Here is a 27,570-nt window from a genome sequence, read left to right as displayed (position 1 = left end):
TCAATCTGATAAACAAAAATGCTATGTCATGTATGTTTTTTTTTGGAAATCTTTATTGAGTTAGTAGGGAGTTCCTAATCACTGAGAATATATTTATTCCAATGCCTATTGTGGTGTGTAATCTGTACATATATCCTGTCTCCCACACGCCCACACGCATGGAGAAAGAAGTCAAACCACAGGCTGTCTATGTGTTTTACACTGGTTTTTATTGAGTTCCTAAATCCAAATGGGAGAAAATTCACTTAAGAGTAGGAGATGACAAAGCCTAACAATACATGGAGAATGTACAAATATGTAGTGAAACAAATAAAGGACCGTTATTTTGGGGTAAAGGCATATCATTTTACAATCATACAAAAAAATGCTGCTTATCAAAAGTTTATGTTGGCCACATGCACACCATGTACACTACATTAACACTTGCACATAATATGAAATCATATTACCCTTTAAACCATATGAACATCTCATGTCAGAGTCACACTCAGGAGAGGACAGAGAGTGTTAGCACACGGATGGACAACCGGGAACACACAGACATGTAAAGGAGGGTTGGTTTATTCTTTTATCACATTTTGTAAATAATAACTTAAATTTGACCTAAATGTTTTACAAAGATATTCAAGTTAATTTACAACTTTCAGGATATGACCTGTAGATCAGTAGCGATGTGTGTACTGTGTGGCACCACTCTGGCCCGCTATTGAACCTTATTCCCACGCTCCCAACACACAGTTTACTGATTATCATAAAAATCATAAGCACTTTTTTTTAAGTAATATTTTTCCATATTACAATAGTTTAATATACGTTGGAGAAAGGTATCCCATTGTTTAAAATGTTTTAAAGGTTCTTTAAAATATTCACAATGACAAAGCTGGTTTTGCAGGTAAGCAAAATGTTGCATTTGTGCCATTAACAGATCTACAACTACTGATCTCCATCCAATCCAAGGCACATGGGAGTCATTCGAGTGTCATATTATGGGTTCAGAGGTTAGTTGGGATCCTTCCAGCGGCCTGAGCTTTCATTGTTGGGCTCAACAGTTTTTATATGGACCCTCTTATCTTTAGTGGATGCCCATGTAATTTCGATCCATGTAGAATCTTCTGTAAAAACGAGATCGAAACATGGGGAGTTGAGTCATTACAAACATACTGTAGACATGGTCAGCATAAAAGAGAATGAAACCCAGAGCATGCTGCAGCAGCTGGACATTATTATCTACAAAACAGGAATATACACCATTAAAAAATGCATTTTAAAGAAGAAGAATATAACACAAAATAAATCGTTACCGTCTTCTCAAACATGCAATGAAATAATACTGTATAAGGAATATATACATTAAATTGTATATTTTTCTTTCCAGTTATGGACCACATACATGCAGTGTTGCAATGCAAATTCAATGTAAAGACAATCTTTCCATTTAATTTTAAAATTACCTTCAGTTTTCTTTTCAAAGTCTGTAATGTTATCTCATACAGACTGAATTTAGCCCTATATTTTAAACACAACTCTAAAGAAAGGCAAGCAAAAGAAGGTAAATTCTACCACTGGCAATACGGGATATGAGGAATATGTGACCAGAAACTGTGCATGTGTAGCTAGACATTGTTCAAGTGTGGTTTCTGACTACAGAATAACAAATATGGTGTGCATATATTTGTCCTGTTCCACACAGAACATTTGTTCTTTGGAAATATCAACAAAGGACTGGGATCAGCCATTATTGCTACTGAGCCTTGAGCAAATAGGGGAAAGTGCCTTGCTCAAGGGCAAATTAACCGCTCTTTCCACCTTTTTGGTTCAAATGTTCAAACCAGAGATATTTTGGTTATCGACCTGATCATTACCCGCTGGGCTTCCTGTGACCCTAAAATTTGCTGAAGTTTGCGAGCCTGCTCTAAGACCAAGAGCATGTAGAAAAACTTTTGCTTCAGGAAATACATGAGCGTTAAGTAACTGGAATAGACTGACACATAGTCAACTGAGCCTTTCCAGTCTGTTATCGGTTCTCTGGCACACATGTAGTTCACCTTCATTGACAGGAGGTGGATACCACTGATATAACCACAGTTCATGAATCACTATGAGAAATGATGTGACAGATGGAAATGGAAAATAATGGCACTGATGGAAACGGATTGTTACTATGACCTTTAGCATCTCACCCTTCTGTCTTTGAATGTCTGCCTAATCGTCATCCTCAGTGCAACTGGCTACAGCACCAAACACCTCTAGTGACTCTGATTTCTGTGGCATCGTATCAGACCTCTTCAACACATTGAATTCTGGGGAAAATCTATGCACATGAGGATTGAGGATTGATTGTTAGTGACAGGATAGAAAAAAGAAAAGTGAAAAGATCAACATTTAAGAAAGTGAAAATCTCCCGTTTACACACACACAGACACACACAGACCCACACAGACATCAACTTAAGCATTGTGCTCTCAGTTTAGTCTTCAATCTAACATGCAGATGCTGCCAGATATCTCACTGTTCATAGATAACAATAATATTTTTATCTCTGCAGAAGATTAACTGACAGCCAAAATAACCTGTCCAGTCATGAGAACAGCATCTTTCTAAGGAGGAGCAGGAGGAAATACAGGAGAAAGAAAAGCAGGTGGAAAATTGTGGCAAGTGCTGAGAGGGCAGGCACAAAATAAATGTTTTAGTATAGATATACAATCAATCAGGGGTCTTGACTAAACCATTGTATTTCCCCTAGTTTAGGCCACACAATTGCTACAATTCTATTTCCTCTAAAATAATATAGGATATAGAAGAGTACATATAGCGGTGCTGTTTTAGTAGGCCCCAACCTGGAATGGGTAGGGCTCCGGTTGTAGTTGGTTTGGGCTCCTGGCTGAGGGTGCTGTGGTGAGTCTAGCATGTTGTCATAATCTGACAGACCCACGGCAAGCTGGCTGCGCCAGTTCCCCGTGCTGGTTGATGAAACTGAAAAGAGAGAAAGTGAACACATTCAAGTTGTACTACCGAGACAAATTCTAGTATTTAAGTCACAACGAATGACCCTATGACCCCTCGCCGAATACGCTGACATTACGTTAGGAAAGTCCCTCGGTGCAACCGAAGGAGAACAGAGAGGGAACGGTATTCTGAGGGCACCCGTGGTCGGTATGCTGAGAAGCTCCTACCTGAGGAGTAGGACGTGGTTCGGCTGGAGTGGCTGAGGGGGGCTGGCATGGTCTGATACCCCAGGCTGAGCTGAGAGCCCACATCATAGTCACACCCAGCCAGACCCCTGCTGGCCTCCCGCTGGCCCCCGCTGCGGTGATACCACCCTCGGAGGTGCTCAGCTACCAGGGCCTTCTGCATGTTCTTCTGCAACGGCTCGTGGCGTGGCCCCTGTCTAGTCCGAGGCAACCTCATGGTGGCGTAGGGGTTCTGAGCCAGGCTGTCCGCCCGGTCGCTCCTATAGGTCCTGTAGCGCTCGTGTCCATGGTAACTGTGTACCTGGTAGGAAGGGTTGACGTTGTAGTGGCCCTCCATCTCGTTCTCGTACACATACGGCGCGCCGTTGGTGTAGGGCTCCATGTCTGGACAGGGGTAGCCTGCCACGTAGTAAGCGGCCGGCGCGTAGTGTCCCGGGGGCTCGTACGTGTAACTACAGCCTATGTGGTTCTGGACCAGGTTGGGCATGCTGCCCGTGTTTCCGTACACCTCCACCCTCCGGTGCAGCTGATGGTTGCGGGTTCGAGAGTCCAGGGTGCAGTAGTGGGGGTTTCCCGGGTAGTCCAGGCTGGACTGGCTGGTGTAGGAGGAGCAGTCCTCCAGGGCCTCCGTGCTGTTGGTCCTCCGGGCTGGGGACAGGGTGAACACCGGCTTCTCCGAGTCAGCGTCCTTCAGTGGTCGTTGCTGAGACTCCAGACTCCCGCTGCGGTGCCTGAAAGACTGAGAGTTTCCATCCATCCTGCCAAAGTCACCCGCCCAAAAAAAGGATGTAGTGATTCAAAAGGATATCGAGCAGAGTGTACATTAAAGAAATGTGAACTGACCGCATATTAAATACTCACATACAGCACTCATTTTCTGTTTAACGACTTGGGTCTGGGTTAAAGGTTCAGGGTTGGGGTGAGAGGTTAAGGGTTTGGGTAGGCGCAATCTAAGGTGCGGCGGGGGGGGGGAGGGTTTTGGGTCTCACCGGAGTTGGCTGCTGCTGTAGGCATTGCGGGTCATGACAGGGGTGCGGGGCATGCCGCAGGGGTCCCGCGGAGGTCTGGGCAGGGTTTTGTAGGGGCTGCTGTGTGCGGACGACACCTCCCTGGGGTGGTAGTGATGGGACGCGTCCTGGCTGTTGAACTCTAGCCTGCCAAGGCTTTTGTTGTTGTTACTGTGGTGATCCAGGGAGCGCGGCGGGCTGGTCTGAGGGGAACACTGGACCGAGCGAGACCGGGGCCTCTGAGCACCATCAGAGTCATCTGTTCAAACAGACAAATGGGATGGGATTGGTGAAGCAGCTGTTACGACAAAGGCCACGCAGCTTGAATGACTGAACTCTGTGTCCTGCTTACCATCATCTAGTATCTGACTGTCGGACAAGGAGCTAGTCTCTAAACGGGTTAGTTCATCTGGGAAAGATGGAGGAAAGTACATTAGACAAGAGATTTCCGTAAAAATCAATGAACTCATACAGTGGAATATGAGAGTCTATTGTTATCTGCAGTACCTGCAATAATCAAAGAGGCTCTTTGGGTAGGCTTCTTGCCCTTCTTGATTCTGTACTGGTTCATCTCGTCTTCAACCTGCTGCAGTTTTCTCATGGCATCTTGACAGTTCCTCCTCCTCTTCCTTTTCACAGTTTTACAGAGCTCTGACTCAGAGGCAAGCTTCTTCGCTGCTTCTACAATCTTCTGCTGCAGAGCAAACATGCTCTCTAAGTTCCTTAGATAAGGATCCTAAAGATCAGGGTACAGTCATTGTTATTGACATCATCACAGCAGAGAATAGTGGATCCATTTAAATTTCTACTGAGCACCTGACACACTGTAGTGCATTACTTTCAAAGCAAACCAAAACTGCACCAGAGGCAGCAGAACAGAGTGGAGGAACCTAGGCAACTGTAGCACAGAACGGTTAACAATCTGGTGTTGCAAGTGACGACACTTCAGACTGAGGAGTACGTTTCTACACAATCACGTGGGACTTAGTTCTTGGTGTCTAGATTAGGAAGATAAATACTGTAAGTACTTGTATCTGTCCAGTACTGCCTAAAATCTACTGAACAGTGCCCTTTCATTTCTGACCTCGTTGTATGGGAAGAGGTCATCCAGTTTGAAGGCCGTGCCAACCCGTCGTCTCACATGGGGGGGTCTCTCACCTGTAGACAGAGGATACTCTTTTGGCAGTTTGCCTGTGAGCTCCTGAAAACACACAGCAACACATCCAGGTCAGTTAGCTTCACAGCAAACTACTAGAAAAAGAAATGAAGAGAGACACTGTCTTTATTGCAGGTCATAGAGCGTTTCACTCCGATGGCATCAGTTGCCCAAACCAAATTATTTCGTACAGTAGCTTGATTGGTGTTCCACTGACTGACCCTGACCGCAGAGAAAAAACAATTGCTTAAATGCCTAGCACCACCAGGTGCCCGTATTGAGACAAATCAATGTGAGTGTCTATGTGAAGAATGGGCCTCTCACCGCCTCTCTCAAGCAGATTTTCTTCAGCTCCTTTGTTTTCTGAGTCAAAACATCTTGGATCTCTTGCTCCTTCTTCTTTAGCTCAGAGATCTTCTCCTTTTTTTGCTCTTCATCTACAACTGAATCTGCAGAACCTGTAGTGATCAAAATGATTACCCTGTGAATGTATAATAAGCCAGTGCGCTTGTTTCAGTTGCTCTTTTTCTAACCTAGTGCATAATTACAGGTATACTATACTGTATTTTATGCCTTTTTAATCTGTTGTTTCAGAGAAAAGTGTTTAGCCACCCAAATGGTGACCTACCTGTGGACACCAGGCTGCCAGTGCTAGCCATAATGAGGTTGTTCTTCAGGTTGTCTCCAAGTCTGGATATTTTGGTTCCTCCTCCATGTTCTGTTAGATCTACGGCAATGTCACCCAAACTTTTCGCTGCGGTTATTTTACCCTGATGTAATGGAAATAATGAGGTGAATGAGGATTTGCAATTTATATAGATAAGTTACTTAATGTTGAAATGTAAAATACAGTTTGGAAAAAAATAAAGAGACCACTGCACCATTTTCTTTCCTTTCCAAAAAGTTGAAAAGGAAAGTTTTGAGTGAGGAACAGAAGTGTTCAATTTGCAGTGGCCTCTTAATTGTAACCCTTCTGTTCCTCACTCAAAACCTTCCTTTTCTACTTTTTTGGAAAGGAAAGAAAAAGATGGAGTGGTCTCTCAATTTTTTCCGGAGCTGTACAAGTATTAAATACTACATGAATACATTATACATCTGGTTGGTATAGAGGTCAGGACTAAAAACTATTATATAACATGGGACCTTGCTTACCTTGATTTGCTTCCTGTCCAAGTAAAACTGGTGCTGACTGATAGCCATGACCCAGATGGTTTTGATCATGGAGTGGCTGGCGTACCATGTGTGGATAACTAAGCCAGTTTGGCCGAATGTACGCTTTGTCACGGCTCGCCTGTTTAGTGATAATGCATACACAATAATTAGTCTCAGGATGAAGAGATTATTTGGTTATGTAAAAAACATAAATGCAGCTAGGACTGGTAAATCTATTGTTTGATTTGGCCTCACCTGTGAGGGTCATTCACTTCCACAGCAAATTTCTTCTCCCGAAAATACAAATTCTCCAGTTGCTTCCACTGGTACAGCTATAACATATAGATACACAGAGAAACAACTGAATACTGTTTGGTGAAACGTTTAACTCTGACTCTCAAAGCCTGCACAGGAAGTCACACTTTCATGTGAAATCATAGGGTATATCAATAAATCAGCACCATCTGTAATGATATTTCACAAGTTACTGAATATTCCAGTGACTTCGCTATGTCTTGACATGTCCTAATATTCCACACCTTCACATACTAAATAGCAAACCACAAGCTTTAATCAACTATGTTAAATCAAAACCATACCAGCAATGTAACCATATGTTGACTCAGGTCTATGCTAGTTTTTACCCAGGTGCTTATCCAAAGTAAATAGCTTCTTTTTCCCACCCAGAGGCATAATAAAAACTGTGGAACAGGGTCCATGGCTCATAGTATTTGCCTGGTAGCCCCTCCGGATACTGATTGTACAATAAGATACAGAAGAATCTAGTGGTGAATGACTCATCACCATGTCTGGCTTCTCCAAACAAAGCAGGCCAATACAGTGTGTACCCGGTCTGACGTCAAAATACATATTTCTTCCCGTAGTGTGCCGGATGGGTAATAAATAATATGGGACAGTCTGTGAACCAGCACCGCATTGTTGAGTTCTGACTCTCTGAAGCATCTTTGTGCAAAAAGTCACACCCTCTACATTGGATGGACTGGTTGCCCATCCCTTCTCTGCATTTCTGACTTTAGCCGCCATGTCACCATCATTTAAATCCAACTTTTGTACAGAGGCGTGGTGAGTAAATAGGCTTTAATTAAATAAAATTACTCAAAGTCTGATTGTCTACGGCAATAACTTTAGTGAAATAAATCAAGGCTAGTTTTTTTTAACACTCTACAGTACACAGAGAGTTTGAATAGCCAATAGTTTCTATTAGTTCTACCTGATGAAGCCCTCTCTTTCCATCAACATCACACTGCACCATGCCATCTTGACTCCATACAGTTAGGTTCAGAAATAATTGGACACTGACACAAGTTTTGTTATTTTGTCTGTTTACCAAAATATATTAAAGATATTCAAGATTCAGTTAAAGTGCAGTCTCTCAGCTTTAATTTGAGGGTATTCACATCCCAATTGGTAGAAGGGGTTAGGAATTACAGCTCTTTAATATGTAGCCCACTCTTTTTCAAGGAATCAAAAGTAACTGGACAATTGACTCAAAAGCTGTTTGATGGACAGGTGTGGGCTATTCCTTTGTTATTTCTTAATAAATTAAGCAGGTAAAAGGTCTGGAGTTGATTCCAGGAGTGGCATTCGCATTTGGAAGCTGTTGCTGTGAACCTACAACATCTGGTCAAAGGAGCTCTCAATGCATGTGAAACAGGCCATCAATAGGATGCAAAATAAATCCCTCAGAGAGATAGCAGGAACATTAGGAGTGGCCTAATCAACAGGTTGGTACATTCAGAGAAAAAAAGAATGCATTGGTGAGCTCTGCAACGCAAAAGGCCAGGATATCCACGAAAGACAACAAAGATGGATGATCGTAGGATCCTTTCCATGGTAAAGAAGATCCCCAACATCGCAAAATCACTACATCCAGCCAAGTGAAGAACACTCTCCAGGAGGTAGGCATATCATTATCCAAGTCTACCATAAATTGATGACTTCACAAGAGCAAACACCTAGGGTTCAACACAAGGTGCAAACCATTCAAAAGCCTCAAGAATAGAAAGGCCTGATTAGACTTTGCCAAAAAACATCTAAATAAAGCCAGCCCAGTTCTGGAACAGCATTCCTTGGACAGATGAAATTCAGATCAACCTATCCCAGACCGATGGGAGAAAAGTATGGAGAAAGCATGGAATGGCTCATGATCCGAAGTATACCACATCACCTGTAAAACATGGTGGAGGCAGTGTGATGGCATGGCCAAATTCAGCAAAGTTCGCTTCACGCTTCACTTTACTAATGGACAATGACCCAAAACATACTGCGAAAACAACCCTGGATTATATTTATGATATTATGAATGTGTCCAATTACATTTGAGCCCCTGAAATAAGGGGACTGTGTATGAAAATGGTTGCAATTCCTAAACGTTGGTTGCAATTCCCCTGCACTTCTCGGTTGTTTCATTACAAATCCGTTGTGGTGGCATACAGAGACAGAATTATGAAAATTTGGTTAGTGTCCAAATACAGCTCCTGAAAAAGTTAAGAGCCCACTGCACCCAAAAAAGTTGAAAAGCAAAGTTTTGAGTGAGGAACAGAAGCGTTCAATTTGCAGTGGTCTCTTAATTTCAACCCTTCTGTTCCTCACTCAAAACCTTCCTTTTCAACTTTTTTGGAAAGGATAGAAAAGGGTGCACTGGTCTCTTAATTTTTTCCGGAGCTGTATTTCCAGATGTAACGGAGTATGGTGAGTATGATGTCTATTGACTCCAGGTACGGTTTTCAACTCCATCAGGACGATGAGGGACCTGAGACTGGACCCAGCCCTGAGCCACCAGAACCTTTCTGACCCAGCCCTGAGCCACCTGAACCTTCGCCAGTTGGTGAAGCCTGACAACATCACCTCCTCTGCATTGACCCTCAATGGGCTCAGCCCCCTGGTGAATTCACATAAAAGTGAATGGGCATAGATGCCGATGGCCAGTCTTCCGGCTCAGAGATACACTTGCATCTTTGTGCTGTTTCAGTATTAGTATATGTATTTTGAAGCACTATCAAGCAGATTTAGTGGTGCCAACCAAGTGAGCTTACGAACATTCTTCATAAACAATATGAGCAATGTCAATTTAGAAATAAGATTGTTAGTCATATAAGACAGTTTCTTGACAGGCCAGCGTTGAAATGAAGTCTAGTTGTTGTGGCTGCAACCGGACCAGACAGCAAACGTCTTTTTGCTTCTCTATTTGCTGCTTCAGCACGCATGATTAACAGCCTGATAACATTGCACATAATGGGCACAACTCTGGAGTCGCTGATCCAGAGAACTGCAAGTCAATCCTGCCGTAGGACTCAGCCAGCACAAGCCACTCAAATGAAGTCACTACTTGAAAAGGGAATCATGTAGAAAAGGATAGTTTGTGAGCTGCACGTCACTAATCAATGTATCATGTACTGACAATGCATTTATATTATCAAGTAAAGTTTATTTGGTAGGTAGAAATTAGCTCTGCGTGCCAGATGAAAACTAGAGATTGCTGTGATCCGACAAAATATACCATGGCAAATGTCAGTACAGACACATTTTCTTGGTAAAGAACTTAACTTTTCAGAGCAGATGAGAAGTGACATTGTATACCATTATGGTCTGTAGAATCTGAAGAAATAGCCTACCAAGAGAGTTACCAGTAGATGTGCTGGTCACGTGCTTCAGTTCTCGACTACGGTGAAAACACGTTAAGAACCCCATGCCTTCGCTAACTTGGTACATTTAAACAACACTATCCTACCTCCCATTAGGTATAGAAAAAAACAATATCCCAAACTGTGCAAGAATAAGTCTAAACACAAAAATCTCAACATCACTGGATTAAAAACATCTGAAAAGTAAGACCGCTCATAAACATCTTGACATTGCTATAGTAAGCTATAAGATTTCATCATGTACAGCATGTAGCTGTCGCTCGTTCTGAAAATTAGATGGTCATCATCGACTATGGAAGAAGTTAACTTCATGGCTTACCAGAATCACCTTAAAGCTATGTGTAATCCTGTCCTTCCAGCTGACAAAACAAACAACTCCCTCTGTCTGCTTCCAACAAGTCTCCTCAGGCCTCCTCAGAGCTATGAAGGGTAACACCCAGGGACCATCCTCCCTACTCTGAACATTGACTGCCTGCCCAACCAGCTCTCCTTCTCCCTGCGTGTTCAGACTCATAGTAACATACTGCAGATCCCAACAAAGCGTGATACCGGTATGCAAATATCCAACCGGGCAATATCCACTGAGCATGACTTGTCACCATTACACACTCTGCATGTAGGATCAAAATGCTGAATAGGAGGTCTGTATGTGTTAACTGGTCTGGTAAATGTTGCACAGGCATCCAGACGACCTTGAAATGGATTTGGTTATGATTGATAGGTTGTCACCCAGAAACTCCCAGGCCTCTGCAATAATGTTCAATAAAGGTATTGATCCTGGAGTCCGGTTAGAAACCAACTTGGACTTGGATAATCAAGTCTACTTCAGCTATCTTAAGGCCCAACCTCAATCAATGGAATAGGTGATGAATGTGTGCGAAAGGTCTAGTGTGAGTCATGCTAGTGCTATATGCTACACAGTGGCACAGTGGAGGGAATATACACCATTTAACCACCTTTTCTTCAGTAGGCATGGTATATAATGACGTCAAAATCACTGATGTATATCAAAGTAGTGCAGGTAATTTACACACTGTTTCATTGAGAAACCACTATATTCCCTCTATCAATTATTTAGGCTGATGCAACAGATCAGAATGGTTAACATACATCTCCGGACAAAATTAAGAGACCACTGCAAACTGAACGCTTCTGTTCCTCACTCAACACTTTCCTTTTCAACTTTTTTGGAAAGGAAAGAAAAAGGTAATTCTTTCCAGAGTTGTATATGTTGCTGAACTATTATTGTTTTAAGCGCAGCAATGTGCAGAACGTCTTATTGTTGTGGAATATTTCACTCCCCAGAATGGCTGTTACAGCCAAATTAGAGTCTAACCTCCAGGCACCACAACACCACTGGTGCTGAAACAGTCTTTATCACAGCCCTGTAATGTCATCATTTCTCAAACAAAATGCTTAATCTTCTAACACTGTCAGAAATAAGATGTCTGCCGGCTACTGTGTTATCTGCAGAATGAATGTCCCACATGCCTGTATAAATGCTATATTGCACAATGACATCAGAACACTGCCAATACAAGAGCTCATACAAAACAAATCCTGCAATTTCCATGTTTTTTTGTATGTTATATTGTCTTTGGGTATTTTTATGTGGGGAAAAGACAACGTGAAACATTACCTTACGTGGTTTCAATTTGTCCTGTAAATCATACTGGCCAATTCCTTTGTAGCTGATTCCAAGCCACCATGGGATGCCTTGTTTGTCCTGTGAGGCAAAAGCATTGTTTCTTGACAGAACTGCATACATTCATTTCCTGAGAGAATTCTGATGTGTGAGTGCAATAGCTGTTGTTGTTTGTATAATGCAATATACTGTATACCTTAACTTCATAATAATGAACACCATACGTGGGGAGCGATTCCACTAGTGTCAAATACCTGAAATAAAAGCATTTTCTATTACAGTAACATCCCCAATCCCTCTTTAAGTTTCTATTGAACTGTTTTCTTGGATGTCTCCTTTCTATGAAAATCCAAGTATGAATGTGGGGAATTTCACAAACAAAAATGAATGGAAATAGGAAAGAAAACTGGACTTGTCTCATAGTCTTCTGGAAATGTCTTAAAGTAAATATCTGCCAAAATAGTCCCCAATCTCTTGTTTTGGAATTGCCGATGCTCCCTGAATGTCTGGCTTTTACTCAAGTGATTATCCTAAGGCTAAACACAGAAAGAAACTGTAACATGTACACAAATGGATACTGACGCAATAGAGTGTACACACACAGACTTTCACACCCTGCTGCTACTATGTATTTTCTATCCCTCACCACGCCTACCAATATATATATATCACTGTGTATATATATTCATCGTATGACTTTTATTCATTTTTTATTTACCTCAATCTAAGTGATTTTAGATACATTTCGTAAGCATGTGACAAATGCAATTTTATATAGATTTCAACCAGACCTTCTCCGAAGGAAATGAGAGAGTGTGAGAGCAACGGGGAGAGATGTTAGATAGTGAGAAAGGAGAAAGGGTGTACCAGTAGGGAAACAAAGACGATAGAGATTTATGAAGCCAGGCCTCATGTTTCTCATCTGATGACTAGTGGGGAACAGGCGTGTGGGAAGAAATGAGGGATCACTTTTTGTCCAATACTCACTGCACTATGGCTTGTCCTCGGGAGAGCCCTTTCAGCTGTTTGTAGTGCTCTATCACTCGATCCTCACTATAAAAAGCAGTGCAAAAAAGCCTTAGGATGACATCTTGAACTCCTACCTCGCCCTCCACCTCAGAAATGCATCATACACTTGAGAAATATGCTGATTCAATTTTCATTGTAATGCAACCAGCTGCAATAAACTTCTGAGATTGTTCAACCACACTTTCAGAACAAAATCATGTTGGGAGGTTGCTTGAAAATGTTTTTGATGCAGCTGGTTTTCTTTACAATAGTAAATTTAATCAAAAACAATGTCTTACGGTGTCGAGGGCGCTATCATAAATCAGTGTGTGCCATAGAACTGCTGTTGCAACACATTTTTATTCTGCTGTTTTTCCTTTTATTTCCAGCTGTTTTGCAAAGGACACACAATGTCTCATATTTAAGGTCAGTTTACCAGTATGTAAGTGATGGGTGCTCTTTCAGCACCTTGTTGGGAAGAGTTGGAAGTTTCTTCAGGTCCATTCTGGTGGTTTCATCACTGAGAATAATTATAAATCAAATTGTTTATGGCGATGTTGAAGGTTCAATTCATAAACTTTACATTGTGTACCAATAATATACCGTACATACTGTAGCAGCAGCTTTCCATATAGAAAGAGTAAAGTGGAACCATGATACTGCATTGAGGTCTAACAAAGTGGAAACATAGAATGAGCCTCTAAAGTGTTTTTCAAATGCCGGGCCCGACACACGGAAGGGTCACAGGAGATGAATGCATGTCGCCAACATGCACAGCTTCACTGGGAGGCAAAAAAAAATGATTGTTCCTCTGCATATTTATTCTACCAAGAGACCTGGCACCAAGGATGCAGCAGCCACCTTCCAATAGAAGTAGGTAGGTCAGCGAAGCAGGAAATGGTTCTCTTTCCCACAACACCAATGTGGCACAAATCAGCACTGTATCAGCGTCACACCAACGTAACCAGAGACCTAGCAGTTTCCGGAATCTTCCAGGGGCAGCCTGCAGCGACAGCCCCGCCCCTGCACAGGGAAGATTTTGGGACCTCTGCAACCGCTAGCCTCCATTCCTCCCAAACCACCAGTGGAAGGCCCAGAGATTATGCAATCTCCCCATAAAAAGGCTATGTTCTTTGGTTAATATTTTTCCCAATCATCATACATAAATACAAACACATTTTATTTCTGTTACTACTGCTACTACTACTACTACTAATGATGATACATTCTACTAGAATACTACACAGATTCAGAACTGCCTTTTTCTTTGTGTCATTTCAGTCATTCTGAAAATGTGTGTCTGCTGTAGAGGAGATCACTCTATTCAGTCTTAATGAGACCGACTCCAGGTGCTGAAAGCAAATTTGCAGATATACTCCAGGTGCATGGCCACAGGCACAGGCTATTTCCTGATTACTAACTAACTGAAGCAGCATTCTCTGGCCATCTAACCTGTAATTGCTGTAACATATGAAACTAGACAGGTGTAAATGCAGACAAAGATCCACAGTGTCCCATAATTCTCCACCTGGACACTAACCGACAGTTGGGCAGTGTGCTGTTGCTATGGAAGATTGGAAGGTGATAGAGCGATGCTGTTAGAACACAGCCTGGCAAATGCTAGCTGTGGATGAGCTGGCTGTGGTATGACACTCATTAGAAGGCCTATGTTTCAACAGAGCATGGCAAGCCTCGTAAGACACAAAATCACTGCCTTCCCTCCTAACTGAGATTTAGTCAACAGATGGCAGTGGAGAGCAAGAACAATCTAAAATTCCTAGTATACTGTGGGTCTGTGGTTCCCAACCAGGGGAATTAGGGACACCAGGGGGTCTTGGTCTAACCACAGGGGTTACTTGAGAAAATTCATGAGACCGTACGCTCATTGGTAAAACTCACATGAGGAGGTAGTTGGTGGTACAGTAACCAAAGAAAGTTGCGAAGCTACGCTCTAAATGGACCAATTGAGCAAACGTCAGTGACTGATCTAACAAATGGAATACCGCTGATGTATTAACACGTTTTTAAATTAGACCTTTTATATTCTAGGTTTTGGAATCTGAGACCCAGACTGAGTTTGTTTTTTGTCATGCATTAGATGCCTCATAGCTGTTGTGAGCCAACTTGTAGTTGCGTATAGGAAGAGGCCGCTCTGCTCATCCCTAAAAACATATTTCACTGTCATTGATTTTTTATTTTTTTATCTAGAGAAACAACTCCTTTATTGAAGGTATTTGCTAGATGTGTGATGTTTTCTTGTTATTTAGACACTGGGTGATTTATATAATTGAATGTGTCCTTACCTTGAGTAATCCCCCTTTGCTTCCTGAACAAAAACAATATGTCAGAAAAACGATGGTTTAAAGTGGACAGTTCATTAAAGTCAGTCCATATGGTCCTAAGCAAACAAGAAACTAACCTGCAAGGCGTTTGCTGCTAATTTGAAGACATTTTCACTTTCCACTTCTATATCCCCCTGTAAGATACCAAGCATAATCATTACAATGTAAACACATGGTCTCCCGAAGCTCTTTATAGATGTCTGGATTTGAGCTTTTTCAATATGTCTAACACCAATCAAAGTAGAAATATCTTGGACTGAACAGATAAGCGATTTACCATTTCTGACTGGATTGCTTACTCATTCCAACCAAACAATGTCTCACACCCACAGACAGATGATGATTTAGTGGTTAAGAAAGACAATGAGATGGTAAATCAGAATCTAACCACTGGGACCTTTGAGAAACCAAATGATTCACCATTTACTGTATCTGAACCCACAGAACAAAAAGATAAGTCGCTTACGTTGTAGACAGCAACTTTTGCATTGAGGAAGAATAATTCCACTGTTGTGTTTTCTTTCAAGAGTGTTATACTTTCAATGTAAAACCTGCAGAAATATGTACATAGAAGTTTCAGAGACTGAATTTAAAGATGAAATACACATAACATGAACAATCTCTATGACACTCCTTAATCTCAGCACCCAATAAGAGACAATCCCTAATGCACAAAATATAACAGTCATTATCAACTTAAACCAATCCAGGAGTGCTCCCTACTGGAAGATATGTGAACAAAGATTGCCCTGATGCAATAGTTACCTGACCCGGAAGTTGAGGGTTATTGGCCCAGCAGCCTTCTTAGAGAAATCATGTTCGAGAACTCTACGATCCAACTGCAAATATTTACACTGACCGCTGTGAGAGACAATGAAGAAGAGTGTTAAATGAATGAAGAACACTGGGAAGACATGCATGCATTAGACACTGTTGGCTACCAGACAGTTTCAGTAATACTGACTGATTTAAGAATTCTGGCTTAGCGGCTGTCTCAGACCATTACAGTCATTTTGACAAGCTGTATAGATGGTTAGAACCGACAGAGATTACTGCCAGCCCGATCTGCAATGTCATAGCTCATTAAGGTCACCTTTTACTCAAAATAATAAGCATGACCTGCCTGTCATCAACAAATGTAAGTCCAAAGTATTCCTTTTCTTTGAGGTTAAAATGGGAGGACACCAAATCTAGGAGTTCACGGGACAACAGCTTGGGCTGGGGAACAGAAGACGTACGTTACATATATGTAGAGGGCATTATATGTTTTGATAATTCATAGCAAAGTACTGTTACATTAATCCCAGTCAATTGTTTAAAATATAGCACTGTACCTGAACCAGCAGCTCAAGTTTCCTGTCATCAAGGAGATGCACCTGGCAAAGCTTCCCCTCCGTCATCTACAAAGGGGGGACAGGCAGTAAATTCTGAGTATTGGAATTATTCCTATTGTCAATCAACACCAACCATGTTAAGATAATGCAAAAAAGTGTTTTTGTGGGACATTTTATGTCAAAGCAAATTGGCAATATCAAACACCAGCCTTTAGAGAAGGGTTTCATGTTTAAAAAAAAAAGTTAGCAACGGCTTGCTTTGAGAAAGGTTGAGCAATGCACAAGCCAGAGAGCTTAGGAAATAATCATTGCTGTTTTTAATTACAATGTCCCCATTGTCTTGTGGATTTTGCCCTATGGTAACCTAATTAGGTTTTGTTGTTCTGAATTTTTTTTGGAGTCCTGCTCTACACAGTATTTATTTTTTTGCAGCATTTGAAAACATCCATACACTTCCAAAACGATCAATACCACAACTGACTTTAATCTGTGTTGACCTCCCAAAGGATGCCGTAAGATACACAATGTAGGTTTCCGCTGTATGCAACAACCTGCAAAGTTCACAAAATAGTCTTTATATCACCCAGCTACAGGTCACACTACAGCCCATTTAACAGCCTTCTACTGTAAGTGACAGAATGGGGTTACCACATGAAATCCCACCACTAATCTATAAAGTGCTGTACCTGGTAGAGCTCCCTGCGGAGGACACATGCATGAACACATCCTTGTCCCGAGCTCATCATCCCCAGCATGTGGCCCTTCTTCCTCAACAGCCGTTGGCGTTTAGCACAAAGTAAGCCCCTCTGACCACCCGCCTGCATGGTGTGAACACTAGCTAACACCCAACCGGGCCTTGGCTTTGGGCTGTCCCTGCCCTGTGACGCCTGGTACCAAGCCCAAGTCTGTCTGGGTTTGTTTGCGTAACCACATCACTGCTGGATGCTGCTAACCCCCTGAGCTAGGGCACGTCTGGGTCAGATGCAGGACTACAGATTGTTCTTTCAGAGAGCTGCGGCTGCTATGAATACAGTAGATCAGCCAGGAAACGCGGTGCAGGTGACTCCTATTGTGGCCAGATCATTTACGCTCAGGTGAAACCCAGGTGTTGGATGGTGGTGAATACCAGACAGAAAGGGCCTCTTCAAACATTCTCCCTTAAAGAACCTCAGACAAGTCTGGTCAATTTGGCTCCATCTAAAGACGGCTAGGACCAACAGAGATCAATGTCTGCTTCACATGTTGAGACTCATTAGGGGCCAAATGTTTCCCGTACATAAGATGGTACGCACACACAGGCCAGAGATATCTCATGCTGACATCCAGTAAAGGCTAAATGAAGTTATCCCACTGAGTGAATTTCAACACACACCCACAATTGATTTAAGGCTTTTACTTAAAGACCCCTGCAACACTGGCAATGTGATATATGTTAATGTTTGATTGAAATGTGAAATATGCACATTCAGTGGATACAACACATTGCACATGTATCGTGATGCATGTAACAGAGAACATAGACAAACAGTATTTTGCACAATGCACTGAAATTGTTATCTGTATTATAGCAGCAGGGTGTTTAGTGTCTTTGTGGTTAAATTGATATTGTGGTCTGGATGTTAGGGACAGCTTGTTTTGTATGGCTCTCTCCACTAATGTTGAGTGGACTTAAGCATCACTGATTATTATTTATTCTGTGTCACATCATCAATGGCACTTTCACATTATACGGTCAGCAAAATTTACAAATGTATATTTTAAATAATGTTTTAAGCAGAGATGGAGTCAAGACCCAAACCCTGGAGACCCAGACCCAGACCACATCAGTGTGGTCTCTAAACCATAAGATTGAGACTCTCTCTGGTTTTAACACTGAAAAACTAGCTGAAAGGTCCATCACAGTTGCAACCATTTCATTTTGACCACTAGAAGGAGATTTGTCGATACTCTAGATAGTTTCTAAGAGTACGGATTGTTGTTCTCAACATGTAATCTACTCATGGTCACAAACACAGATGTTTAGCCTGTATGCTACATGTAGATATACCCAAGTTAATTTAGTTTTGCTGGGACTATTGCGCTAGCAGCCATTGGACATAGCAGTGATTACATACACCGACCAGCCATAAAATTATGACCACTGACAGGTGAAGTGAATAACACTGATAATCTCATAATCATGGCACCTGTCAGTGGGTGGGATATATTACGCAGCAAGTGTACATTCTGTCCTCAAAGTTGATGTGCCTCAAAGAGTGGCCCGTGGGGTCCAATCCAACAGACAAGCTACTGTAGCTCAAATTGCTGAAAAAGTTAATGCTGGTACTGATAGAAAGGTGTCAGGACACCCAGTGCATCGCAGTTTGTTTTGCGTATGGGGCTGTGTAGCCACAGACCAGTCAGGGTGCCCATGTCGACCCCTGTCCACTGCCAAAATACCTACAATAGGCACGTGAGCATCAGAACTGGACAATGGAGCAATGGAAGAAGGTGGCCTGGTCTGATGAATCACGTTTTCTTTTACATCACGTGGATGGCCGGGTGTGTATGCATCACATACCTGAAGAACACATGGCACCAGGATGCACTATGGGAAGGAGGCAAGCCGGTGGAGGCAGTGTGATGCTTTGGGCAATGTTTTGCTGGGAAACCTTGGGTCTTGCATGTGGATGTTACTTTGACATGTACCACCTACCTAAACATTGTTACAGACCATGTGCCCCCTTTCATGACAACGGTATTCCCTGATGGCATTGACCTCTTTCAGCAGGACAAATTCCCCAGATCTCAATCCAACCGAGCATCTGTGGGATGTGCTGGACAAACAAGTCCAATCCATGGAGGCCCCACCTCGCAACTTACAGGACATCAAGGACCTGCTGCTAATGTCTTGGTGCCAGATACCACAGCACACCATCAGAGGTCTAGTGGAGTCCATGCCTTGATGGGTCAGGGCTGTTTTGGTGGCAAAAGGGGGACCTACACAATATTAGGCAGGTGGGCATAATGACATGGCTGATTGGTATAAATGCATCATGCAAAAACATATACAGAATTGGTTGAATATAAAATGTTAGGCTCTGCCTAAGTAACAAGTGTGTGAAGAATTCAATGGATCTTTTGTTCTCAAATGTATTTTTTAATGGCTTCAGTACTGTTCTTTTATAGCTCAGCAAGAGGGATAATCTGAGACAAATATTGAATCATTGATAAAATCCCAGGTTTGAAGTGCTTTGTGCAATAGCCAAGGGACTAGATAACTACAGTTCAGAATTGTGGGTGGTGCCGAAAACGTCAGGAAAATGTTCTTACTTCAGGCTGTAGTGAGCATGCACATGTGAGGATTCAGAATCACACAACTCCCTTGAATGAGCAATGTTGTGGCTGGTTAAAGCCCACATCCACCATCTGGGCACAGTGGGACATGTGAAATCCTTTCAACATGGCTTATTTCTATTCTTAAGGACAGAGCTTTCATCGCTTTTCCAGATGCCCAGATCTAGGGAGGAACATTACATTCTATGCAACTTTCATATTCTATTTTAATAGAATAACATAATTAGAGCCAGCCCAATGTCATATCAAGCCCCATTGAGATTTGGCCTGTATAGTGTACATAGAAATAACATTTGCTACTTTAACAATATGCATGAGATGAACTCCTATTGATCTGTTTTAATATTGATTCCAGTCATCCAGAACCGTGTTGATCCAAAGCCACTGACACTGCTCAGCCAACAAAACACAGTCCATTCAACAGCTCTCAGTAAAACCACATGCCTTAAGGGCCAAGCAGATGTGGCGGAACAAGATGAAATAAATGTATAAAGACTAGGGCCTAGGGGCCTGGATGATAGGGAGAGCTTGTCATGGATGGCCTGTTACAGACTATATGTTTCACAAAACACCTCGAATGGCAGTTTTACTTTAGTTGGAAGGCAGAACATAATAACATGAACATATATTTAAAATATTTGTTTAAATAGATACATATTAGCTTAATGTCATTCCAGAGATTGTTTTAGTAATTCATTTTAATTCCACTTAGTCAATCTAAGAAAAACTAGACATGATCAATAGATAATAAGGTATAAAATATACAAAGAAAAACATACATTTTCATGAATTGCAGAAGCATTCTGATACAGACAGTAAACCGTTTTGTCATCAGCTGATTTTGACATAAACATGATGTTGGTTAAATGTTACGTCTGGCTGCACTCTCTTATCTCAGATTCCATTCTTCATGCATTATTGATGAAACCTGGTGTCACACGTCAGCCCATGTCTACTCTTTAGTCTATTGCATACTTGACCTCTGAACATGGTTTCAAAATGTATCGGACTGAGTTATCACTCGATTCCTTTAATGATGCTGCAATGTTTAAGACTTTGTCTATATTCTTTTGGTAAAGGACTTCAAAATCATAGCTCAGTCCCAAAAAAAACTACTTTTTGGGGGGAATTGAACATCATGGTTGTTGATCTTCATCTCCAAAAGAACCACAATCTCTGAAACACCACTCGGGTGTTGTGACACAAGACCCCTGACTGATTGTATCTGAAGTGAATCCCCCTCAGTTACTTGTTACTGGCATGAGAATACACTTCTGGCTTCTGCTGGTGATTGGTCTAGACATCCAGACCTCTATTATACCCAGTAAAAACTGGGTAAAGCTATACAGAGCAGCACTATTTGAGGAGAGACTAGAAACCTGTTCTCCCGAAGTAGCACCTGGCACAATATATTAAATATTTTTCTCTAGATCTACGTCAATAAACAACAGATAATAAAGGCCTCAATCTGAACAGTTTGTTTGGGACAGTGCTGCATTTCTCCATTTTGTCATGGGACTTGCAACCAAATAAGAATGTCCAGCATTTTATCAAAGAATATAAACAACAATCATTTACACAAGATAGATTTTCCCTTATTTTTTATCAGCTTGATGTTACATTTAAATGATCAGCCAAATCAAACCTTTACTTTGGGGTCCAATATTTCTTGAGGGCACTCTATCAAAAAAATGTGGTATTGGCAATGTAAAACCCTTCTCCAATTGTAGATATCTGAAAAAGGAATTGCAAAAATGGATGAAAGTAATGGCAATTGTTTTTTGGTGATGTTTTCATCTTCAGATTAACAATCTGTAGCCAGAAAGTCTATTTTTTTTAGAATGCATTATTTGCCACCCTTGGTTCATGCATTGGCCAGTGGCCACTACAACGCCCCCAACCCCCGATGTTAATCAAGTCATCACTGCTGAAAAACATATCCTAGGGGAAACACTGCATGTTGTCTACACTGATCATGACAGTATATTTCAATAGAATTTATTCTGCGCCCACCGCAGCCCACCTATATTTATTGACCGCTGGAAATACACTCACCTAAAGGATTATTAGGAACACCTGTTAAATTTCTCATTAATGCAATTATCTAATCAACCATTCACATGGCAGTTGCTTCAATGCATTTAGAGGTGTGGTCCTGGTCAAGACTATCTCCTGAACTCCAAACTGAATGTCAGAATGGGAAAGAAAGGTGATTTAAGCAATTTTGAGCGTGGCATGGTTGTTGGTGCCAGACGGGCCAGTCTGAGTATTTCACAATCTGCTCAGTTACTGGGATTTTCACGCACAACCATTTCTAGGGTTTACAAAGAATGGTGTGAAAAGGGAAAAACATCCAGTATGCGGCAGTCCTGTGGGCGAAAATGCCTTGTTGATGCTAGAGGTCAGAGGAGAATGGGCCGACTGATTCAAGCTGATAGAAGAGCAACTTTGACTGAAATAACCACTCGTTACAACCGAGGTATGCAGCAAAGCATTTGTGAAGCCACAACACGCACAACCTTGAGGCGGATGGGCTACAACAGCAGAAGACCCCACCGGTTACCACTCATCTCCACTACAACTAGGAAAAAGAGGCTACAATTTGCACGAGCTCACCAAAATTGGACAGTTGAAGACTGGAAAAATGTTGCCTGGTCTGATGAGTCTCGATTTCTGTTGAGTCAGAATTTGGCGTAAACAGAATGAGAACATGGATCCATCATGCCTTGTTACCACTGTGCAGGCTGGTGGTGGTGGTGTAATGGTGTGGGGGATGTTTTCTTGGCACACTTTAGGCCCCTTAGTGCCAATTGGGCATTGTTTAAATGCCACGGCCTACCTGAGCATTGTTTCTGACCATGTCCATCCCTTTATGACCACCATGTACCCATCCTCTGATGGCTACTTCCAGCAGGATAATGCACCATGTCACAAAGCTTGAATCATTACAAATTGGTTTCTTGAACATGACAATGAGTTCACTGTACTGAAATGACCCCCACAGTCACCAGATCTCAACCCAATAGAGCATCTTCGGGATGTGGTGGAACGGGAGCTTCATGCCCTGGATGTCCATCCCACAAATCTCCATCAACTGCAAGATGCTATCCTATAAATATGGGCCAAAATTTCTAAAGAATGCTTTCAGCACCTTGTTGAATCAATGCCATGTAGAATTAAGGCTGTTCTGAAGGCGAAAGGGGGTCAAACACAGTATTAGTATGGTGTTCCTAATAATCCTTTAGGTGAGTGTAAGTCTATACACAAATATATTGATGAATGATGTGTCCGTAAAAAGTCCAAATCTCCATCTGGAACAGCGGAAAGAGAACTGACCACCACTCAGAGTTCAGATCCAATATATGTTTCTTAGGTTTCAACCCTATTTCAACCCTTTTCATAGTCACTGTGCTTCAATATAATGTTGTTGCTTGATTTGGGGTTTAGGATGGGTGACTGGACAAGCACTTTTTAACAACTTTGAATGTTAAAAGGGCATTATAAAATACATTCAAAACTGACATTTGATTGATTGATTTGCAGTAAAGGTTAGGTGTAGAATGTTGGACAGGGCTGGCTTATCTCTTCACACTTGATGACAACTCCTCTAAGCAAGTATATATTGCTGAATACTTCCTTGTTTAGCGGGCAGAATAATAGGAACTAGAACGACCTAGCAAGATCAGCCGTCAGATCGAGCGTTCAGGAAATGGGGAGAATTTTTAAATATGTAAAGAAAAGTCACGTTCCTAAGGAGCAAGGCTCCTCTCTCTTCCCCTTTTGAAACTGCTGCTTAGAACATCCCAGAGAAACTATCAAGGTAGCAGGGTCTGTAGTGAGGGGTTGGATTGCTTACTGAAGGGGACTGCAGAGTTTTATTATTAGGAGCTGCAGTGAGGAGCAGACCAGTTACTCACGGAGGAGCATAGTAGAGATTGGTCTATGAATGAACAATGCTTGAGGCTGGAGCAAAACTATTCATCACAAAGCTTTTACAGATACTATCATCAAAAGACGCTGTCGGCTTTAAAATCAATATCATTGTGATATCCAGCGCTATTTATTATATTGTAAATGTGAATTTTTTTGTGTTTTTCAGTTTTCACTACAGTTATTAGCAAGTGCAAATAATCTGGATAATTGAGCGTTATTAAACTGAACCATTGTGTATGATAAAGCTTGTCACAAACGTTTGGCTTAGGAATGTGCTTTCATAGAAAGTGTATGAAGCCCTACTGATGGACTTCAGAACAGGCGGTGTGTCTAGGATGACTGAATCAGTCTTTCCAAAAATAATCTATTATTCAATCAGTGTGTTTTATGTAGATCCTCAGGAGTCTTAAAGGTCCCCGAAGGGAAAGCTGCCAACTGAGCGTTGTGATGTGTTGCTCATCGCCAGCATCAAACATCCTTGCAAACCACCTCTCATGTACTGAGGTAGACTCACTAGATGAAAAGATGTAGAAGCAGAAACCCAGAAGTATAGGTCTAAGTGGTGTATGTACACTGTTTAAGCCATGATGTACCATTTCCTTTTGCTGTAGATTTAGTTACCCACTTAAACAAAAATTGTGTGTTATGAACCCATTTTGTTTTTTCAAGGGGTCAGTCATAATTTTATATATTAGGGTTTAGAACAATGCCCTCCATCTCCACAGGTGCTACATCATATTAGTCACCACACTGTTTTCAACAGGATATCCTGGCCAACAAACAGCAGGGGCCATCCCAGGGGTAAATCCTCAGGATAGTGAAGTTCATCCACCGCCATATCTGCAAAACATCCATCAAACTAGCAATTCCTGTTTACAAATCCGGCTGCCTAAAACGATGTCAAGTCCCTGTGTCTTTTCCTGAATCTCAGTGAGAAAATTACAAAATAGTGACAAAAAGTGGGAGGTCCTGTGTGTCTCAGTAGAACATGGGGCCCTGCCACAAGTTATATTTTTGCTGTTAAATGTTTGCTTGGGTGTGGATGTGTCACATACTGCCTGCTTGGGCACGTACCACTGACTGACTGACCAACTAAAGGCAGTGGTCCTCTGCTTCATAAAACAAGGAACAGCCTTCCTTGACAACGTTCCAACTTGGTTGAACAACCCAAAAGGCATATTTTGGATGCATTTAAAGCTAACTGTGGAGCAAACTTATAAGTTCTTACTGCACATTCCTAACTCTGACACTACACTGTTCCAAGTGGTGCATCTTAGTCACCAGGTATCACTGTTACAGACATTATGCGGCTTAGTGAGTACCTCTTCCTCCACCCTCCGTATGCCCCACACAGGGCTGGAATCAGCAGTCTTTTGCTTTGCAACATGAGTCCTCACTCCTCGACAACATTCCAAACAAATTAAACACAAGTTCAATGCAAATGGTGAAATTAGGTCAGAGCTTGCCAAAACACCACTTACATCCAAATATCTTACTGTTTCCATCACTGTGTGGCAATTCCAGATGTACAAGGACCTCCCACTGTGCGCTGCTTCTTCTTTGGCTGGTACTACACTGGTGACATTTTCTCAAGAGAACATGCAGTCACTGACCCCATACAATACAAAATAAAGGATGCAAATAATCCACAACTCTTTTTAGCATAGATTTATTTTCCATGTAGCCCATGCATTTCTACACAGCATGAAAAAAAAAGAATGAGCCAAAGGGAGACTGTACACTTGCAGAGTAAATGTATGATTACAATTAATCAACCGAACTGAGTTCCTGATCCTTATGGATTCGCTATAATCTAGAACAATCTAAAACAACAGGACAAATCTTAAATACATACAGTACCTAGATCGATAAAGCTAAACAGCCATTGCCTATTTACTATAGAATTCTTTCGGCATCCTTTATCGCTGACCAAGCCCAGACACCTAGCCCTCCCTATCACTTCTACACACATGCTGTTCAGACTAGACTGGATAGCAACCAAGGTGTGTCAGACAGAACGCGAATGTATTGTGTCTTGTCTGATCATCGATATAAGAATGAGCATGATATTCCGTACACACGAATACAAAAATGTACTGATTTAAAACAGTAGGCTAAAGATCAGAACACAGTATGCTTTAAAGAACGCGTTTTTCACGATTAGGTAGGAACAATGAAAAGGCTACTACAAGGGTGATTATTTTCTGTCATGACAAACCCGAGTCCCAAACTAAAAAACTAAAATTAATAGAATGAAAGGATGCTAATAGTGATTATAAAATAACAATGGCAGCACCAAGCCTATATGATGGTGATAAAGCCGGTTAATATATCACTCATTCAGAAGCGTGAATGAACCGGTCTACTTTGTTCCCAGCCCATTTTAAAGAATACCCCCCATTATCGTTTACTGTCACATTGTATCAGGACGGTCTTACCTTCGTTTAGGGCGTTTCCTTAAATTTCAGCTGGTTGATTTCTTGAATATAAGATAGGTCATCCCTGGCATATTGAAACCTTATTCAATGCAACCCTCTAGATTTCAGCAGATGAGCGGGTCCATTAGGTGTAGGCAATCGCTGTCACTGTCATCTAATCGTAGCCTTCTCGGTTAGCAGCGTCTCCAGCACGCTTGCTTTCATATGCCACGCCTTCACCCCGCGGGCATTTACGTGAAAGGAGCTTTTAGCGCTCGCTCTCCTCTCTGGATACGGCCGCTGTTCTGAACTGCACAATGGGTCAGACTATGGTCATCGCTCGTCATAAACGTAAACGTTTTACACATATTGCAGACCCATTGCGGTTATATAGATTTTATTTTAATCCCAGGTATTATTATGGAAACCTATAGGCACATCATGGACTTGAAAAAAATCGGTGTAATTGTAACCGTCATCTTTCATTTCCAGTGTGTTGGCTCTGGCATTTACCCCTCCAACCCACCGCCTTAAATCTTCTGTAATAGGATTTCATTACTACTGTGAACCAAGAACAGAATTGGTTTATATTTCACGTGTAATCCATTATCATGCATTATCATGGCTGATCCTAACATGTATCGTTGCCCTGACCAAAGCATGGGATGCTAGAAGGGTATTGAGTAGACATTGCGTTAGATTTGTATTATGGTAAGTCATAGCCAGGCATTCATGATTCACTAAAGAGAAACAATTTCCTGAAACTTTGCTGTATATTTACAGAACATATAGGCTAGGCTACAGATGTAAAAGAACATTTGTGTTTTCCAAACTATTGTTTACAAGCAGTCTAAATTCAATATTTTGCACAACATTATGGAAGTTCATTTTCCGCCTACTAATTTGAGGATTGATGCACCAAGCCAGTGCTTACTGTATTCTCCAAGCCTTCTGTAACGATTTACTCCTGGGATCACCCAACCCATCTTATCCCCCATCCCCCAGCCCTGGAGTTTCTGTCATCCGACATGAATAAAGATCTCATTAGGATTCCCCAAAACCATCTGTCCACTTGATATGTCGTCCTCTCAGCCAAGAGCCAACCTTCTTACATATTTAGATATTCATATTGCATAAGCTATACAAATGGATTGCTGTCATTGCGTACATGCAGGTGTCTTAAAAAAAAAAATCTGGGATACCCACTATGAATCCTCTGGTAACTTGACATACCCTTGTGCTGTGGTTTATCCAGATATCTCCAATACTCAGCAACAATTTGACATGATCCTGTATTTACTTTAAGCATTCTATCAATCGAGGTTGAATCAATATAGGACTGGTACAAGGAAATCCTTGGTGGATGACGCCTCCTTGAACTGAA

The 27,570-nt window shown here is 41.7% G+C and overlaps 1 protein-coding gene across 4 annotated transcripts; it reads right to left on the bottom strand.

The window, feature by feature from the left end:
* Nucleotides 1-186: 186 nt before the first annotated feature.
* On the bottom strand, nucleotides 187-26,419 carry frmd4bb (FERM domain containing 4Bb). 4 transcript variants are annotated; one of them, XM_010875472.3, is made up of 23 exons: nucleotides 26,208-26,419; nucleotides 16,501-16,566; nucleotides 16,290-16,384; nucleotides 15,932-16,027; nucleotides 15,633-15,717; nucleotides 15,244-15,300; nucleotides 15,128-15,150; nucleotides 13,261-13,344; nucleotides 12,804-12,869; nucleotides 12,013-12,070; nucleotides 11,811-11,897; nucleotides 6,762-6,838; nucleotides 6,507-6,645; nucleotides 5,983-6,124; nucleotides 5,679-5,812; nucleotides 5,283-5,399; nucleotides 4,706-4,934; nucleotides 4,551-4,607; nucleotides 4,181-4,457; nucleotides 3,174-3,949; nucleotides 2,838-2,973; nucleotides 2,181-2,311; nucleotides 187-1,112 (listed from the first exon to the last, which is right to left on the bottom strand). In XM_010875472.3, the coding sequence occupies exons 2-22, from the start codon at nucleotides 16,564-16,566 to the stop codon at nucleotides 2,203-2,205; spliced, it is 2,910 nt and encodes a 969-aa protein (XP_010873774.1). In that variant the 5' UTR covers nucleotides 26,208-26,419; the 3' UTR covers nucleotides 187-1,112; nucleotides 2,181-2,202. The 4 variants fall into 4 exon arrangements, with proteins under 4 accessions (XP_010873774.1, XP_019906918.1, XP_019906920.1 ...); XM_020051359.2 differs by lacking the exon at nucleotides 2,181-2,311 and having other exon boundaries at nucleotides 26,208-26,418; XM_020051361.3 differs by lacking the exons at nucleotides 11,811-11,897; nucleotides 12,013-12,070; nucleotides 12,804-12,869; ... (6 more) ...; nucleotides 16,501-16,566; nucleotides 26,208-26,419 and adding an exon at nucleotides 10,500-11,743.
* Nucleotides 26,420-27,570: the final 1,151 nt, after the last annotated feature.

The sequence above is a fragment of the Esox lucius genome, chromosome 12 (assembly GCF_011004845.1).
Source record: "Esox lucius isolate fEsoLuc1 chromosome 12, fEsoLuc1.pri, whole genome shotgun sequence".
Taxonomy (NCBI): Eukaryota; Metazoa; Chordata; class Actinopteri; order Esociformes; family Esocidae; genus Esox; species Esox lucius.
Note: the sequence above shows the minus strand (reverse complement) of the source record. Positions and strands in the feature narration are given on the sequence as shown.

What these genes read in the sequence shown, in the direction of transcription:
- frmd4bb (XM_010875472.3), bottom strand. Translation starts at nt 16,566, where the DNA reads ATGACGGAGGGGAAGCTTTGCCAGGTGCATCTCCTTGATGACAGGAAA. An exon ending in TAGCAGCAAACGCCTTGCAG is followed by an intron (nt 15,151 to 15,243) that starts GTTAGTTTCTTG and finishes GTTTTTGTTCAG; the next exon opens with GAAGCAAAGGGGGATTACTC. An exon ending in CAGTCAGATACTAGATGATG is followed by an intron (nt 4,458 to 4,550) that starts GTAAGCAGGACA and finishes CTGTTTGAACAG; the next exon opens with ATGACTCTGATGGTGCTCAG.